The sequence below is a fragment of the Magnolia sinica genome, chromosome 12 (assembly GCF_029962835.1).
Source record: "Magnolia sinica isolate HGM2019 chromosome 12, MsV1, whole genome shotgun sequence".
In the NCBI taxonomy this organism is placed as follows: Eukaryota; Viridiplantae; Streptophyta; class Magnoliopsida; order Magnoliales; family Magnoliaceae; genus Magnolia; species Magnolia sinica.
This window is the reverse complement of record NC_080584.1, coordinates 17972111-17992153: the sequence shown is the minus strand read 5'-3', so window position 1 is coordinate 17992153 and position 20043 is coordinate 17972111. Positions and strand designations below refer to the sequence as shown.

Genomic DNA, 20043 nt, shown 5'->3' with positions numbered 1-20043 from the left:
ATTAGCTGGAAAAATGGATGTACAACGTGGATAACCCACACACATTTATGGTAGGCCCCACTGAGTTTACTCAATGACATTAAAGCATACTGAAGTCATCCGTGCCATAAAATAATGTTAGTGGTGCTGACGAAAATGGATGGGCTACTCGCTGTGTTTGTGATTTGTGAGCCCCACCATGATGTATGTCTTTCATCGATGCTGTTCATCCATTTTTACGGATCATTTTAAGGTTTGATAAAAAATATTAGAGGGGTAAAAATCTCAGGTGGACCACACCATAGGAAAACAATAATGATTGGATATCCTCTATTAAAATCCTCCCCAGGCTTCGGATCGGGTCGGGTTCATTCGGATCGGGTTTCGGATCGGATCTGTCCGGATTGACCACGATCCGAGCCAGATCTGAAAACCATTCGGATCTAAAATGACTAACCCGATCCTCACCGATCCAGGCCGTCGGTTCGGTTAGGATCAGGTCTGATCGGGTCTGAACGGGTCAGATCAACCGGATCGGATCAATTTTGCCCAGCTCTATCTCTGCCTCGCTTGGATCTGCTAATTCGAATTGTGCTACTTTGATTATGTATGTGAAAAATGAATTTGAATTTGAATGAGGCTATACGAGCGTTTTCATTTGATTAACACCTGGGAACTCGGGATCGGAATCTATGTACTCAGGTGCCGATTTTCGAGACGTTATAGTAAGTTGAGACTCTGTTCAATTGAGTTTGGACCATTGTTGAAGAGCTTTGCTAAACCTACATGCGTTTACAAAACAACTCAGGTGCACCCCCCATGCGTGCCAGGCTTGCACAAAGGTGCCAAATCCATTCCATTCGTCAGGTGGGCCAAAGTTTACAAAAACATACAACCGTGAAACTTGGATGAATTTTTCTAAACCTTCCACCTATTTCTAGTATTGGTGCCCAGTTGCCGGGTGGACCATATATATATATATATATATAACATCTGCACGGTTGAAGCTACTGACGGATGGTTTCGATTTGGTACCTACCAGCCACACTGGAACATTTGGCGTGTACATGAGATGCATTGTACACGCGTGGCCTCAGCAAAGCTCTATTGTTGTATTCTCTCATCTTAACCATCTATGTATAGGCCGCCCATCCAAAGATTACAGGTCTCCTGCGGAGGATATAATTTGGGCAGAGTCAGTCCAGCGTGGGATTCAATGGACCAGAACTTTTGATAACTGTTCCGTGGGACCCACTTGTCAGAACTCAAAGCTCGTGATAGTTCATGCGACATTTTAAAATGATGTTAAATCCTCAACCGTACACTCGTGGCATAGTTATACCATAATCCAAACCGTCCAAATAGCTGACCCAATTGTAGATGGAGCATACCAATAAACTACATTGAGAAAATGACCGTAACCGTCTGATTTGGTCCTCGACTTTTAGATAGCTCACTATTTTAGTTTTAGCCATTGATTTAGTGGACATCAATTGGACGGTTAGGACTGCTTGCACAGTAGGATCTTAGAGATACGATCCAACCCCAATGCGCCCCAACTTTCAAACGAAAGCCCACCAAAGATCCGGCTGAAATAGGTTTTCTTGAACATAAGCCAAATTTCACTAAGCAAAAATTTCCAATAATTAACAAACAAAAAAAGTTAAATGTTTAAGAATATTAAGAGAGACTTACAATTTCTTGATGATGGCCCACCAACTTAACATTCGGTTAATTGACGACTGCCCGATCGGGACCCTTGACTACCTACATTTGGAACGTCAGTAGATATACCCGGATCATAGGGCCCACTTAATTATTTTCAACTCCTAGCTAATTACATTGTATGTATCTTTGTTAAGCACTGATCTAATGCTAATAAGGCTCAATAAGATTAAAGTTCATGCACATGTGTACTTGCGATACAAATATTCAAACCCCACCAATCCAGACCGTCAATAGCTGACCCAACTGTCTATAGAGCATAACCCAAAAATTGAATTTAGAAGATCATAGTAATCATATCTGATTTGGCCCTAAGGTTTTGGACAACTCACTATTTTACTTTTAACCATCCATTTGATGGACACCAATTGAATGGTTAGGATTACTTGATAATTAGTATGATCTTAGAGACAAGCTCCATCCACAAATACATGAGTGTCCATGTGAAGAGGATGATCATTATGTAAGACTCCATCAGGTGGGCCACACATGATCATCAATTTAGATCATACCATTGGATTATTCAGATTGAGCGATGACGCCACTACAGTTGTGATCATTGTAAATAAGTTTAAGGCGGGATGCTTGAACCATAATTCCTATACATGATTATTAAGCCGAATATGGAAACCCACGGTGCGGAGACCCTCGAGGGGAGAAGTGTGATGGGTAAACTTTAACACTCTTTACTATAAATAAATATCTTAGTCCCTCGCTAACATAAGAGAGAAAAAATTATAGTTTCATTGAAATGTTCTCCTAAAAGTGTGAGGTGCAGAAGATCAGGATTCTAATAGGCTATCTCAAGAATTGGGAATGTCTTTCCAAGCAAGTACATTTTAAGATTAAAGCATTGAATCTCCATTACTGATGCATAGGCTATCCGTGAATTCCAAATTACAGATATAACAGTTAGTTTTTAAAACAAAGGATTCAAGTACCTGCACTTGGGTGCACCTGCCATGCAGATGCTAACATGATAGGTCTCCCTTTCCACCCCAACAACAAGCATCCCTTCTCACTAGCAAGTGTGTAACCATCACACCCATACAGAGACAGCATCATCCTTGCTTGGCTCATGGACGTGATCCCAACAGCTTGAAATCCAGCCCTCCCAAGTTGCCGGCGCCACTGATCAGCTCTCTCATGCCTCTCGACTCGATCCGATCCTTCAAATGCAACAATGTTACGAATCTCCTCTGCAAAATGTGATTGTTCAATCTTCATCCGCTGTGGACTAGGCCGAGGGAGGCTAACTTCAAGGGAGTCGAAGATGGCAGAGTAGTAGTGAAGCGATTCAAGAAATCTACCGAGGAAGAACGGCCCGTTGTGATTCGCATCTTGCTCAATGACGGTAAGCAAGGCCGGATTAAGCTTCCTAATCGCTTGGAGAATCACCTTAAGCGATCCACGGCTTTCTTTCACATACTTATGTAGATGCATGATGCTATTAACAAATAAAAAATCTCCTTCTTTCAAATCAAGGGTCTCATTATTCAACAGAGATGGGGTTGGATGGTCTGCGATCGCATGGAACTCGACCGGCAAACCAAGTGAGGTAGCTTCATCCGATATGACTTTCATGCCGGCTTCTAACTCTGGAAGGTTGGGGCCTACACCAATAGCTGTGATTCGAAGTGTTTTTGGTGGGCCACCTGGCCGTGAAGCGAGTGTTCTGATCAAAGAAGGCCATTGGAGGGTGTGTTCCATCCCTAGATCAATGATGTGTATGGAATCTTTTCCTTGGGCAGCATGAGATATGGCTTCATTTGCAGCCATGAAGCCAAAAGCTATGTAAGGAGTGCTTTGGTGGAGGAGATGGAAGCCGTCCATCTTTTCCTCTTTAGTGATTAATGGGCCATCTACACCAACATTGGGCAATTGCCCATTTGCACCTACATTGTGTAAAAGAGATAGTCTAGATTTCAATCCAATTGCAAAGCAAAAGGATACCCTTTGAAGTGAATCACCCCATGGATTAGCTGATGCCCAGATCTGGTTAAGCATTGAAGTGGCTAGTTGGGTGTCCCTACATCCAACGGCCTCGGCGCAAGCTAATAACAAGTGGACCAGATGAAGGCCTTGGTCCACTCCATATGTCGTGCCGTGCACGCTCGGGACCACCAGCTCCAGTTCATCTCCTTTGATCATCGGGACTTCTTCATAGATAGTGTTCGACATTGGCGGTGTACCGAGTTCGTGTGAGGATTCATGAGTCCGGGCCGACGGTGGGCCACCATCATAGGAATCCATGTTGATGAAGCTATCGACAAGCTCATCTTGCTCCGACGGCCCTAAGTAAGGAGGACTACTAGTGTCCCAAGGTGACCATGTGCCAATCTCACTAAAGGTGTCATCCCAGCGGCCTTGCAGCTCTTCTTGTTCCTCCACGCCGGCCGGGCAGAACCGTCGGATGGCGGCCGAGTCACGATCAAGGGCAGGATTGAGTGTCCCTCTTGATAGGTTCGAAAATGGGCCATACATGGCTGATCACACTCTATTCTTTGGCCCACCAGTGGCTTGGGTTTGGATACAATGTGGCTTAGTATATATTCACTTCACTAAGAGGAAGACATGAGCCCATGCATGAGGAAAGAGACTTAGAATATGCCCATCTTTCCTATCCCCAAGAATATCTAAAGGTGCTTTGTTTGCATTCAAAGGGTTTCTAGCCTTTTATAAAGAGAAATGCTCCTATGCTCTAATGAGCACTATAACTTACAGTGCTCCTAGTTGCATCGGGACATATATTTATAGAGTTGTACATGAACCAAGTTAGCCCGGTTAACTCACTCCGCTCGAAACTAGATTCAAGCTAAGTCGAGGTGATTCTTTTAGCTTAGAAAAATTTTGAGCTGAGTAAGGTAGACTGAACTCTACTCAACTTGGCTTGGAACTTGACTCAAACTTGACTCGGTTTGAATTGATTCGTGTCGAATCGAGTTTACTTAGTATAATTATTTTGTATAAATTTATATATTTAAATAATTATATATTATATATTATTTATATTATAATTAGGGGTGTACATCGATTCGAACCAAGTCGAGTTGGCCTCAACTTGACTTGGCTCGGCCAATCGCTAACCTTAGCTCGAACTTAGCTCGGCTCGGTCCTCGAGCTTGATTGGCCAATTTGGCTTGGTTTGGTCAGCAGCTCGGGCTAATTTCAAGCCAAGATCGAGCTGAGTTTGCCATTGAGGCATTTTCACAAACACCTGGACTGCACCTTCTAAATCCCTGTATATGAAACAGAAGCAGTGGTTTTACAGGTATTTTATCAAACACCTTCTAAGCAACATAAAAACCAAGAAAAATCAATAATAAAAAGGGTATTTGTTTCATATACATACCTTCCTTGCCACCAGCCACACTTCATCGAGTCATTTTATCAAACACTTGGTGAGTAACATCAATGACAAAGTAACCAAGTCACCGAACTGGTTCGATCCGAGTTCGATTCAAGCTGGATTCGATCCAAGTCGAGTCGAGCTAGGGCCTACTCGAACTCGGCTCGAACTCGTTTTTGAGCTTAAAAAATCAGCTTGACTCGGCTCGAACTTAGCTTCGAACCGAGTCAAATTGAGCTTTTTCAAGTCAAGTCGAGCAAGCTAACCGAGCTAGCTCAGTTCATGTACACCCCCAATTAAAATGTATATTTTATATATATATATATTTAAAATCATAAAAATCTAAACTCCAACTAAGCTCGTAGGCTCGAATTCAAACTTAGCTCAAAAGATTGAGCTCAAATTTAGCTCAAACTCAGCTTGAATTGGCCCGAGTTACTGACCAAGCTGAGCCAAGCTGCCCAGTCAAGATTGAGAATTGAGCCGGGTTGAACTGGCCAAGTAGACTCGGTTCAACTCGTGTACAACTCTGTTTATACATTCCAATTCTTTGGATATAGACTGCTCATTAGGTCCAATGCACCTTTTATTGGTCGTGACTTAAATGCCCCCACTAAATCTAACATTGCTAAACATCTAATCAAGAACTTTTAATATGGACGGTTCAGATCGTTTACACAAAAATAGGTTCAAACAATAATTCAATCTACATGTTTGTAGGACCCATTGTGGATTGGTGATGATTCCAAAGGATTCCATGGCTTGGAAAAAGGATGGCTAGAAAAGATAATTATATTCAAGGATGAATTGGATCATCCGATCAGTGTGACTTTTTCAAGGTTGTCCATAAAATGTTTTTTTTTTGGACTTAATGGATGGTTCAGATCGAATAGTTTAACTGTCCAAGTGACCCAACACCCAATTAGGAGCACTATAGCTTATAGTGCTCTCAGTGAGCATTTTTTTTAAAGAGAAATGATCTAGTGTTCTTGGAGAACTACAAGTGATGGTGCTCCTATTCACATCAGGACTCTTCGGATGCCTGACTGATAAATCTGGGCAGTCCATTGCCTCAAACAAAGGTTTCATAAGCTGCTACCCAAAATATCACACTGATAGATGCATGATTACAAACATCCCATTAATAGATGCTTAAATGGATGGTTAAAGTCATTTGTACGAAAAAGATCCAGTCAACAAATTGATCCATCTATTTTTTGGGTGTCACCGTTGGTTACTTACGGGTTCCAAAGAATTATTCTTATCAAACAATCCTAGCCGTCCCATCCATGAATCTTGTGCTGCATCTAATGGACAGTCCAGATGGATCACTGAACTGGTAGTGTTCTGAGAGCACTAGATCCTCTCTTTTTAAATAATAATATAAAAAAGAAGTGTCCTTACAACTCTATTTTGAAGAGGTCCTGTGAAGTATGATCGAGACCATTGATCTGATAGGCCATCACGTAGATGGGCCATAGTTTAATATTCTGATAAGTGGACAGGTTTAGCCGGTCGATTGTCGTGAGCTTTGTACTTCAACCACAGTGGCTCAACTTATATTAATGTTTTCAGCCCATTGGCAGGCCACTGATTGAATATCCACCATGCATTAATCATATTGGTTTTGTCTTGTGGCCCATTTATGTGACGACCCACTAGATCGACGGTCTCAATCATTGTACACATGTGCCACGTGTAAGGTGGAGATGTCGTGAAGAGCAGTCTGCGCCCCATCATGGTAGCATTTATCCCACTGCAATGCTTGCTTTGGAGCCATCTGTGGTGGATTATCTAATAAATAGATCCTCCAAATTCCATGGGGCCCACAGGCCATCTACCACAGATACCCCATGGTGTGGATCCCATCGTAGCCTGTAAACGTCAACCGTTCATTCTGTTACACACAGAATTCCTAAAATGGTATACATTCAATAACTTGTTTGCACCATGGGCCATTTAAAACAAGCGAGATGAGAGATTCCAACTACCAATGTGGCCCCATCTATGATGATAGGACCCAAGGAGTACAAGATCAAGGTGGTCTTGCGGATTACTGAACCAGTCCTCGATTGCAATTTCATACAAATCTAAGGGTAATATGGGTACCTGCCCCTTGTTTTGATATCCAGGAAGAAAGGTGGCTGAATGAGACATGGGTGGAGAGTCCAACCCTAGTGTTTAGGGATTTCTCACGTGCAACTAGTTGGACCATTAAGTGAACATCCAATCACATTTTTATGACATCCAACCCATCCAAAAGGTTTCCCAACCTAGGTCCACCGGAAAAATCAGGCAAATCCTCTTATCATGTGGCTAATATGTGTAAATTGCATCAGATCAACGGCTGTCCATGGATTTCAACAATATGGTCTGATTTTTTATGCAAGATAATATTCAAAGTGGCCCAACCTTTTAAACGGGTTGGATTTCGTTAAAACTTGATAGTGGGCACTTACATGCTAGTTGGATTGAAAGCTATCGTCCAACTAGATGCATGTAAGGATGGCGATGAGTTTCACTAAACGCCGGCGCTAATGAACATTTTAGGCCGGTCTGATTTTAGGGTTACACGAAGCTATTTATTTACACGAGGTTGCTAAATTCTACACGCGTTGGAGCCCTGCCAATCCACGCCAGGCACACGTGTTTGATAAGAAACACGTGTGTGAGATCTGAGCTTTCCATCTGGTTGGATGTAATACTTTAGATCTTATGCCTAGGAAATCAGGCAGTTTCGACCCTTATGTGGGTCAGTGACAATGATTTTCTCTAGCCGTCCATTTTGTTTTGTATACTGTGGCCCACATGAGGTGTGAAAGGACCTTATCTTTTGGAAAGTAGGTGTAAAAGGTGAATAAAACATGATGGAAAGATCTGATTACGCACATGTGTTCCATGTAGGCAGGAAGTACCGGCAGCGCTCACGCGTGTAGAATTAACAAAACTCTGATTTCCCTGACCATGGAGTGGGCCCTTTTGTTTGTGATATTTGGGTTTTGTCCCATCTCAGCCTTACATTGGTCGGCCAACAAGCAATGAGACATGAAAGTTGGCTAGCGTTTGGTAGGCTGGTCAGGGATCTCGGGTCTCAAAAAGCTACTTGATAGTCTGGCAGAGTATTACACTTGATATGCAGGCACTTGAAAATGTGTACATTTGTCATATATCAAATTAAACTGATAAATTGTAGAACCCATTCTAGCTATAAGTCACATTCTCAAATCCAGATATGTTGAAGAATCCTAACCTTTGTTCATGGACACTTTTTTTTGGTTGATATAGCACTATTAGATATTTTCTTTATTTAGCCATCCAATAAATGGCCACCAATCTAAATAGTTAAATAATCAAATAAATCTAAAACTTTGGAAAATTTATTTTGTAAACTTTGGACAGCTTATTTTAGCTTAATTGCATGCCACGTATGCAATTTCTAAGTGCTATCAAAGTTCTTCTCTAATGTAAGAGGATTTATGTTGATGATCATGATCAGGATGATGACTGCGACAACGATGTTAAATTTTCATAGAATGATAGACAAGAACACATCTAGGAGAATTCAGACCGTCCAAACTGTGGGCCTCACCATTGAAGCCAAATGATCGCTGTCCCATGCTAATACAATGACCATTTAGCCCAACCTGGCCCCACCCAGTCTGACTTCATATTTACATCCTAAATGTGGACTGTTGCTTTCCTCCTCAAATTATCTATTTCATTCTGCAATTGTGGCCCACTTGATCAATATTGGATAGATTAGAAACATTTAAGTGTAAAGTAGGGGTTTTATCAATTTTTCTAGTTAGGCTAGGTTGGCATGACATTCAAGTGGGAAATAGGAATTTTATTAATTTTTTTGTAGGCCAGATCGGTCCACACCGACCAGGTTTATAGGCTCAGGCATGGGCGTGCTATGCTATGCCTAGGGCTTGGCTGGGGCTGAGCCTTGGGTCTAGCCCTGGCTCATTGCCACATGTGTTCACAGGTACGTGAAGATTTTTGGACAGCCAAGAGACTATCCGAATTGTGGGGTGGCTATCAAACTAAAGCAAAGAGTGGTCCAAATCGAGAGTAAAATCAAATGGTAATATCAGCTAGATTTGAACGGCCCAGATCGCTGTACAACTCTGTCATGTGTAAATTTTGAAGAGCAACCACCGTTTCTTAAATGGCATACAACTAATATAGGATTCTAGCCCCATGGTTTAACCCTAGTTGGGCTTTGCATATTGTTCCCAGTGATCTAAGATGCATGTACCCCACCCCTTATTTCAAGTGGGTGTATTCCAATCTTAGAAATATATAAGGTGGGCCTTTTTGGGAGCGCGGATTTGGAACCCCCTGGAATTGAAGGCTCTCGAATTTGATATCTTTGTGATGTGTTTGGCACCTTAGATTCAAAATCCCCTGTAATCCAAAAGTAGCTATGCATAATATATTTAGAGTGGGTTGAATTTAATTATCAAATCAACTTTAATGTCTCTAATTAGTGTACGTATATAATATTTGACACGATGTTTGTAATACGCCTGTTGAAATATATACTTTGCATGAAAATAATGAAATTCCAAGTCTCGAATGTGCACAAGCACAAAATTACATCCGAGTGATTGACCAACTATTTTTAATTACCATTGATTTACGTGGACAATGTTTGGACGGCATGTATCATCTTATTAAAGTAATTATAGTGATGCAAATTGATAAAGTGATTGTTTCGGGATATCATCAGTAGGCCATGCCCAGTAGATTAATAGCCTAGTGGCACACATGTTACACATGCAACTCTAAAAAAGATTTTAGATATAATCTAAGCTTTAAACTACCTCTTTGAGGGGTTTTGAAACCCCAATTACTTTATGATGCCAAACATAATAGGGGATTTGAAATCTCCTTAAATCCCTTCAAACCCCTATAAATCCATGGTCCCAAACGGCTCCTAAATATCATGAAATTTCGTGATGTGTGGTCCAACCAAATGCAACATAAATAAAAGAAGGGCCAAGTAGATTTTCTTGAGTGTAATTGCACTTGCCTTACATGTATAATTGATGAATAAAGTGCAACACTGAAAAACTCATTAGGAAATCCTGACCGTGTAGTTTCCATGTTTTAAAAATCACTACAACTTGATCATCTGATGCACATAAAATTTAGGCCATTGGTCAGTTTCTATTTCAAGAAATGAATCCACACGCATGATTGCCTCATCAACGGCTCCAATATGACAAATGTCTGCCTGTTTCCACATGTAAGGTGAAGGAACTTCTGATTCCTCTATAAGGGCCTGCTTGGCTTTGCTTAAAGAAAGTACTCTTTTCAAATTTTTTAAGAAAAATTTCAGGCATCAAGTGTATTTGATTAGCCACGTGACTACTTTATTTTAGAAAAAAAAAACATTTTTTTTTTCTTTTTCATATTTGCCTGTTCCATGAAGTAACTAGCCCCATATCTTGGAGACATTTCTGCTTCTATAACGAAAATTACCCTTTCAAAACAGAAAATAAATGTCTCAGTTTGAGGATTTATTACAGAGTGTAGAGCTATACGCCCTCAAATGCGGAGACAATAACGTCCACTCGGTTTCATTGTATTATGTTAGGATCTAACTCCAAAAATGAGGTAGATCCATATCTGGGTTGCATCACAGGAAACACTGGAGATTGAATGTGCACCGTTGAAACTTTCATGAGGTCCATTGTGCTGTTTATATTCCATATAAATTGTTCATAAAGTTATTTCCTCTAAGGTGGACTGGAAAAAAAAAAAACAAAAAACAAAAATAGTATAATCCTATAGACACCCCACTCCAATAAACTTTGCACTTGATATTAAACTGAAATGGATGGCTAACTAGAAGCTTGCAATCTTTAGAAATCCGTGACCTGAAAATTCTAATTAGTAACTTGTTCACAACAAACTTATCAAATCACCCTGCAACAAAACCTACGGTAACACAGGAACCCTACAGACCCACCTAAACCTAGCAAAAGAGGCAAAAGTGCAAATTCCACATTAGCGGTAATCAAACCGTTGTTGGCACATTTTAACCAATTTTGGCCCACCAAGGGACACCCTGAATCATCACAGACCAGCTTGTATGGAGAAAATGCAAGTGTGAGACGGAAGTCAATGAAAATCTCTAAAAGAAAATTGTGTAAAGATCTCTAAGATCTCTAGGTCATGTATATTGATATTCGGCGACCCAACGGTAATTTGATTTCCATCGGGTGACAAAATCATCATTTTCTCATTTTTGACAATTTACCCTGTTAGCCAGAAGCAGTCAAATGTCCCTCAGCCAATCTAGCCATGACACTTGTATTTGTAAACTTTTTTTCTTTTTTTAAAGTGTCATTGTCCCATCTATACATACCCATCATTCCCTTTCATTTCACACAACATGTTTTCCACCAAGTAAGAGCAAGAGAGAGTAGGCAAGAAATTACGAGTGAGAGTAAAAGAGGGAGAGTGAGAAAGAGAGACCGAGAAGGAAAAGGAGTGAGCATCCCTCGTCAACCCCATTTATTCCATCTCAACCATTAAGCCTAGCCTATACATCCGTCCAAGCCATCTCAGCAATCTAAGTTGATCAGAATAAGATCGGAATTTGAGATCGACGATTATCTTCTCTTAGAATGAGTGTCATAAATCTGGCTTCATTTTTTTATTATATTACACATCTCCATTTTCATATATCTCCTACTTTCTACGTGACACTTACGTGTGTACTATGTGCCTCGCCAAGTTTTTAGATTTTGCCACATAAAAAAGATCTGAAGTCATCTAATCCTTTTGCCTTTATTTTGATAATCCCATCGGTTGTGGTTCATGTGAGTAGCTGTCTCCACGATAATAATTGTAGGGAAGTCTTATTAGTGCTTTACTTATTTCCCATTTTATAACCACAGTCTCCTGAAGCCAACAATTAGGTTGAGATATCAAAATCTCTCAGATAGTGATCTATGGTAGCAGTTTTCTAGTCAGCTTTAAATCTTTTTCCGTATGAAAATCTTCTTTGCTAGGAAAAATAACCAGATTGTCATTTGCGAAAGGTTAAAGATCCATTAGAACTATTAAGAATAATGTACTAACGTAATTACACATGACAAACAAAAATGTTTCCCTTGTTTATCAACCAAGGTTAAGTAATATAAGAACAATTAAATACTTTTATGAGATAATTGCAAACATTTTCCCCTTAGCTAATGATAATCATATTACGGTTTTTATAAATGTGAACACCTCCCTCTCATCTACATTTAAGAAAGGTTTATGCAATTTTTTCTTTTTTCAAATAACAAAAATACCCCGTTAACTTGGCCAAATACTTAAAAGGACTCATTTGGAGCGCATCATGGTTGTATCCACATGCCTATTTGCACAAGTTGTTTTATGTTTGTTCTTAAGAGGCTATGCTTCATAGCATATTTTAAAAAAATAAAAGGGATAAATCACTATTTTTGCAAAAAGAAAGAATGAAATCCAAATGCTAAGATTAGGCATAACAAATTTATGCTAAACTAGGGATAATGACTGTAACCTATCAGATTTTTGCTATTTTAGATATCGAAAATTTTTGAAAATTTTTCATTATAATTAACTTATGTTGTCATTTACTGGCCATTAACACTCGATGTTAACCTATAGCGGGTAGGGCTGTACACGAGCAGAGTTAGCTCGGTTAGCTCGCTCGACTCAACTCGAAAAAGCTCGATTCAACTCGGTTCAAAACTGAGTTCAAGCCAAGTCGAGCTGATTTTTTGAGCTCAAAAAAATTTTGAATCGAGTTCGAGCTCGACTCGACTCGGATCAAACCAGTTCGGTAACTCGGTTACTTTGATATTGTTGTTGCTCACCAAGTGTTTGATGAAATGACTCAATGAAGTGTGGCTGTTGGCAAGGAAGGTACGTATATAAAACAAATACCCCTTTTTATTGATTTTTATATTGCTTACAAGGTATTTGATAAAATACCTGTCAAAACCATCATTGTTGTTTTATATACAGTGAGATTTTGAAAGTATAGATCATGTGTTTGTGAAAATGCTGCACAGGTGAACTCAGCTCGAACAGGCTCAAGCTGCTGACTGAACCGAGTTGAGCTGGCCAGTCACGCTTGAGGACTGAGCCGAGCCGAGTTTGAGCTGGGCTCAGCAAGTGGCCAACTCGACTCGGTTCGATTCGAGTTATGCTAAGCTCGACTCGGTTCGACTCATATACACCTCTAATAGCGGATGGTACAAGTAAAGAACCGCACAAATTCGATTAATCAACTATACGAAACCAACAAATCTACCCAATTACTTAAACCTTGAGTCTAGCTCAACATTTATTCATCTAGGCCCTAAATTTAACTGACATATCACTGACTAAACAAGACTATCGTAATTAAATAAATACATACCTAAAGTCGAGACAATTAGGGGGTCAGATCTGAATTAACGAACCAAACTAACCCAATTACAGCTCGTTTAGCATAAGAACCGACAATTTAGGGTGATAGTGATTGGATCACCATTTTCATTGGTTGCAAATATGCCACACTATAAACTTGGCTAATCTAAGCCCTAATCATTGCGCACAAGAAAATCTCGTTACACAATTCATTCCAGAAATACCATGATTATCCGAACAAGCTCTAAACCACTCGTTAATGAGCCACTAAACCCAAGACTATGAAAGATGGTTGTCTTACCAGGCTTGACGTCCACCATAGATATTGAGCCGGATAGTGTCTAGGATTACTCAACTTAGGCTTGTGAGCTAAGTGCATAGGATGTGTGAATGCCTTAGGTGAAAACCTAAAATTTAAGTGAAACTAGCCCATTTGCTATTTCGTGAAGTTGTAACTTTTGGACCGTTGACTCATGGCCAAAGTTGGGGTACTGTATAAAGACATTTCCCCACACATTCGTATAGCCATGACCCTAATTAATCATCAGTGACTGTTGATCTAAGTTAGGAGGCCTTCCCGGTTGATCATCATGTCTAATCATTGTATGTTTGTGTCCAAACATAAATCGCCTTGTGAGACACCAACTCCATGGCTTAGATTGATCTATATGCCTTCTGTTGGGTCCCATTAGTGGGAAATAACATCCCTTAGGATTGGAATAATAAACAAATAGTCATTGGGGCCATTTGTACACTTTCTGGCACTATAAATATCCATTCATTTCACACCCTATATATAGACACCCCACCCAGGCTAATATCTTGAGAAGGCTAAGACAGTCCGAGAATCATGATCTTATCCGAACCTCGAAACCCTAATCCACATCCCGAAACCCTAATTCGAACCCTCAAACTCTAATCCGAACCCTGAAACCCTAATCTGAACCTCCAAATCCCAACTTAACCTCAGCCTAGACCCTAAACCTAGCCTAACTCAGATTCCAATCCGAACCTAAACCCTGTCAGAATCAAAATATATACACAATTCAGCATGGAAACCCACCCATTCGAACCCAGAAGCCCTAAAGAAGACTATCGGACGAGCCAGCGCACCAAACGAGCTCGGCCTAGACCAGGCCCGGGCGGTAGTTTGACTACCGCCGGTGGTACTCCAATTACCTCCACTCGTGGGGCTAATGTGTCCTCCGAGCAACAGCTGTCTCTGTGCCCGAAAGTCAACTTTCTCCTGAAATTACCCTTCCAGGCGATACTATTTACCTTTTTACCAACCCCAAGAGCCAATGGGAGTACACCACATGGCGTTTCTCTCTCTCCTTAACTACTCCCAAGCTGTCATGTCATCTTTCACCCTTCATAGCCCTAAAAATTACCATAATATCATTGGAGAAGGCTATAAATAGCCCTCTCCTTTTCTCATTTTCACAACAACACAACACACCAACAACCAAGAAAGGGAGAGAGAGACAGATAGAGAGAGAGAGAGAGAGAGAGTGGAGGGAAGGAACTCTCAAGCCTTCAAGTTCTGATTTTTTTAGCTTCCCCCTAGCCCTTCCTCTTAACCTTTGCAACCCCTAAGCTTAGTCTAGTGTAATATCTCAAAAAAATTCATACAAAGACCGAGTACCACCTCAAGCAGATATCACTAAGGACCAGATCCTTTAAAAATTAGACGAGAATTAACTAAGTGCTAAACTAGGTTACTTGTGAAATTAGCACTAATTACTTTAAATATGAACTGCAAGACCCAAAACTTGTAGAATCATTAACGCTATATTACCCTGAAATTCAGGATCAATCTCTAAACCCATTTGCTCTCGGGAGCACACTGAAATTCCGTATCGTACCTGTATCGCACGTCAAAAGTCCAATTACCCCAAAACTACATGGTTATGACCGCATTACTGGACTTGACAACCACCTTGGAAATCAAGTCCTAATAGTACCCAAAAATGCAAAATTTGAGCTTAGAGCGAAGTGTGTGAGAAACGCGAATATCTTTAGGAAATGAACTAAAACTTAAGTGAATTGAATCGTTCACTTGTAGGCCAAATCTAAGGATTCAGGCTGTCAAAATCTGACCCAATTACACCCTTGGATCAGGAAAATTTTTCAACACATTTCAGTGTACTTGTGGCCCTGATCGAGTACCGGTGACTGTCGAACTGAAGCTGGCCCTCCGCGGTCGATCTGTAAATCCGATTGGACCGAAAACTTAGTATGGCCTAGATCCAATGTCAGGGAGCTTAAGTTCGACCGCACGCAGAAAAAGGGACCTTAAATGTGCTCCGTTGGACCGAAACGGTCAGTCTTTGGCTATAACCTAAGTATACCATGGCCCTGGGGCCATTCCCATCAGTTCTGGGCCTATATAAAGGCGTAAACCCACCTCTCTCATTCCATACGAATTCCTAACCCTAGGAGAGAGAAGAGAGAGAAAAGAGAAGGAAAGAGAGAGAAAGTGAGAGAGAAAGTGGAAGACCGTCCCTGGGATCTTTCCCTATCGCTCCACGGGCTAAATCAACCCTTTTGCATCGCTATTCCAATGATTCCGACTCCGTTCTTAGGTAAAAAAACCTAACCCTAATCTGTTTTAAGGTTTCAAATAGTGTAAGTGATGAAATAGCTAACCTATTTTATGTTATAGGTGGCAGTCGTGCTGTAGACGAATACTTGACATACAAACTGAGTTCGATACTTGTTTATCGATGAAAGGTGCAGACTATAAACGTTTAGGTTAAGGTTTTTAAGGCTTTCAATGTTAGCAATGATTTATGTCTGACTTAATTGCTATCACATATGCTAGATACGATATTTTTCGTAAACTACACATTTATGTAAACTATGTTGGTTTTAAATGCATTCCATGTGTTTGTTGAAATGTCTGAATGCATGTGGAATTATGATTCGTGTTTAATACAATTGTCATTAGATAATACATGATTGTTGTTGATATGGCAACTCCTATGTAGAAGGATTTGCTATGATATGCGTTTTAAACTAATTAAGTGCATGTGTGTAATATGTGTAGTCTAAGTGTTTGATAAAATGCTTGAATGAGAAAATACTTATTTAAATGCATGTATGGAGGGTGTTGAGATAGGATTCTCAATCCCCTTAATTATGGATATAACCCTTTCTATAACCTATCTTACTATTATGTGTTGTATGAATGAAATGTCTGTGTATGATAATATGTGTAGTATGTATGTGATTAAATTGCTTAAGTAAGATTTGTATCTGATTTTGATTGGCACATGCGGTTTTGGACTGGTACATATGAATGCCTAATGTACATGAAATGTGTTTGGGACTACGACGTAGTCCATGCGATCGGTAATGATTTCCTAGTTAGTTGCCGAGATTGTTTCGCAACACCAGACACGTTCGAGGAATCCGATTCGTACGCTGCTAGTCGACAGTGGTTAGGCCACGCGGAGTGCTTACGCGCTCCATGTCGATCGGCTCGACGTATGCTCCTACCAGTCGAGCTTCTCAAGTAACCCGATTGGCCCGATGAATGTTCACCATGTATGGACGCTACTGCTTGAATCTAAGGTACCAAACTCACTAGTGGAAAACTCGTTTAACCTTGGTACCTCGATCTGTTAAGACTCATGAGCCGAGCATGGTGGTATGGGATACCGTGGTCGTGCTGTCGGCTTTCGCTGGGGTGACGAGCCTCCCCGTAGTGACCAGTGAGCAACACAAACTCCGAATACGGTGGTATGAGACACTGTATTCAAGCTGTCGGCCTATGATCAGGTGACGAGCCCGTAGTGACCTCGAGTGTATCCTAAAAACTACGTTAAGGTGATGAGCCTTTCCGTAGTAAACTAGAATATAAACCAGGCCTATGCTGAGGTGACAAGCCTCTTTGTGGTAGCCTAGAAACTGCCTATCGTATGTGACTGCTAGGATTGACGACCCTGGATGGATCAATGTTGGGTATATGATATAAAGGGAGGTGCCTTAGCTTCCCAATCCTGCTGTATGAAAAGGTCTAATAAGAACTCGGTAATCATGCTCATGCACCGCATTGCATATACCTTTGGTGTTGGTGTTGAGCATAGAGGAAGGGGTGCACGTTGCGACGGTAAGAGGAAGATCGTAAAGGGAGTACAGGCGAGGGCATGCATCATTAATATATATCATTTTTGCATTAACCAGAGTACTTAGGGATGTTTGATTGTATTGCTTTATCATTACTGCTTGATTGAATTGATAACATGTTAACCTTTGCCTTATAGCTCCACTGAGTTGATCACTCACTCTCATGTTTTGGGACGGTGTTTTAAACACTAACCAGACTCTGTCTTTGCTGCAGGTGATGGCGATGCTTATGAGGCAGAGCCGGACTATTACGATGACGAGGAGTTCTCCTATATGCAATTCTCTAGCGGGTCTATGTAGACCTGGAGATGCGCTGACGGGGCTACAAGGTTTTGGATAGAGAACATTACACTTTCTGATTTTTGTATATTTTTGAATTAAACTTGTAATTGTTTAACCTAGTGACAGTCATACTCTGAGGGCTTACTATTATTTTTGTACAGTTTATATACATATCACAGTCTTCCGCTAGCGTACTTTAATTACCTCTGGAATATAATATGCTGTTTTGGTATAATCTCATTCATGTTTAAGGCACTAATACAGACAACATTTAATTATCATTATCTATGTCGCATAAGTGATGCGTTGGAACTCGGGAGTTAGTCTGTGCTCGACCCCTGATTTTCAGGGCATTAAATCCAGTCTGGTCATGGTTCGATCCATATTTTAGCCTATTCAAGTTCAAGCCAAAGATCTATTCACCTTATACATAAGCATTCATCATGACATTTATTCCCTTCTTAACCTCCTTGCTCATCTAGATTTCTAGTAAACGTATGCTCTGTGACTTGTTGTACATCGGATCCTGTCACATTAAAAATTTCTAGTAGTTTAATCCACTTTTCTTACCTCGTTTGCATAAGCATCATTTCATTCGCCTTTTAGACACGCCGTTGGACGTATGCTCTGTGGCTTACCGAAATCTCGGATCTTACTACATCAGAAATTCGCTTGTGTGCATAGTCCCATCTCGACCACAGCATCCATCATCTCTTGAGATTGTTTTTCCACATCAAGTAGAGACCATACCTTTGTACGGGCAGAAAGGGTGCCTAACACCTTCTCTCTTTATAACCAAGGTCCCTTACAGAGAATCCTGGATCGCAGTTCAGGAGTCAATCTAAGGTAGGAGAGTCACTGGATTTCTCCAACCTTACGTATTTCACGGATTCTAGCCATCTGTGAGATTCTGAGATTTATTGACTAGTGGCAACTCCAACATCCACAAATCAACCTAGTCACCCCCACCATCAAAACCAAAATATACAAATTAGCATGGGCGCCAATTTTGATCGTCCACAGAATGGCGACTCCACTGGGGACATGCTAGAGCGCACTAGCTGAGATCCAACTCAAAAGTGTGTAGTATTTCAATCTCAAGGGACATTCATGATTGCATTCATATATTAAAAAAAATACATAACAGTCATAAGACAAACAAACAAACAAAGTAAAGAACATCAATCTTTGGCTTACACTTGTTTGGGCATCAATCCTAGCCACAACTACTCGATCCCATGCTGCTATGACTACCCATGAAGAAGAGTTGGCAGCTCCTGAAGTATTAACATCGGCACCGATACCAGCACCGGCACTGGTATTGGTGCCGACACTTCTAGCAGCTCCTACAGACCCACCAGTTAATGTAACCATGAATGAGATGGTCCAAATTTTTCGAGCATTACAGGAGCTACTACTTCGCTTAGTGTCAGGCGTCATACCAAACATGCAAGCAACACTGCCTAGTGTGCAAAACAGCTCAATCCCACAAAATCCTTTTTCTTTTTTTCTCATTCCTCTAGTAAATCATGTTCTCCGTCTTCCTGCAGAATCAGCCCAACATACAAACAAGAGCAACCCTCCTGCACATCTTCCTCCTGATAGGAGATCCAATCAATTCCAAGGGGCAAAACCTCTCTTGATCAGTCCCTCCGAAATTGAAGAGCTCTAAGAGCAATTGTAAGATATGCAGAGGAAGCTACGAAAGCAGCAGGGGATGGATCTCCCATCTATCAAGTTCAGGGGTCTTTGTCCCTTCCCTGATGCAATGGTACCTCAAGACTTCGAGGTACCAAAATTCAGCAAATATGATGGTACAGGGTGTCCCATGGACCACTTAAGAGCATTTTATTGAGAGCTGAATACTGTGGCAAGTAATAACGGAGCGTTGATTCGCTTATTTCAAAAATCCTTGAAAGGCGATGCGTTAGATTGGTACACGTCATTAGACTACCATTGAATTAAAACTTAGGAACAACTTTCCCAAGCTTTCATTAATCGTTTCATATACAATCTTAATGTAGCGCCCAAAAGGGCAAATCTTGCTACCCTAAGGCAGAGGAATGATGAGTCATTGTCAACTTACATTGGACGGTGGCGGGCCATGGCCACCAGAATAAAAACACCCATTAATGACGAGGAGCAAATCTACATGATCATCCACTCGGTAAACCTGA

The 20043-nt window shown here is 40.8% G+C and overlaps 1 protein-coding gene across 1 annotated transcript; it reads right to left on the bottom strand.

Moving 5' to 3' along the window:
- Positions 1 to 2637: 2637 nt before the first annotated feature.
- On the bottom strand, positions 2638 to 4188 carry LOC131219966 (GRAS family protein RAD1-like). Its single transcript, XM_058214947.1, has one exon. It carries the CDS (start codon positions 4186 to 4188, stop codon positions 2638 to 2640), a length of 1551 nt encoding a protein of 516 aa, XP_058070930.1.
- Positions 4189 to 20043: the final 15855 nt, after the last annotated feature.

Excerpts from the sequence above, each read along its gene's own strand:
- LOC131219966 (XM_058214947.1), bottom strand. The coding sequence starts at position 4,188 with ATGTATGGCCCATTTTCGAACCTATCAAGAGGGACACTCAATCCTGCC.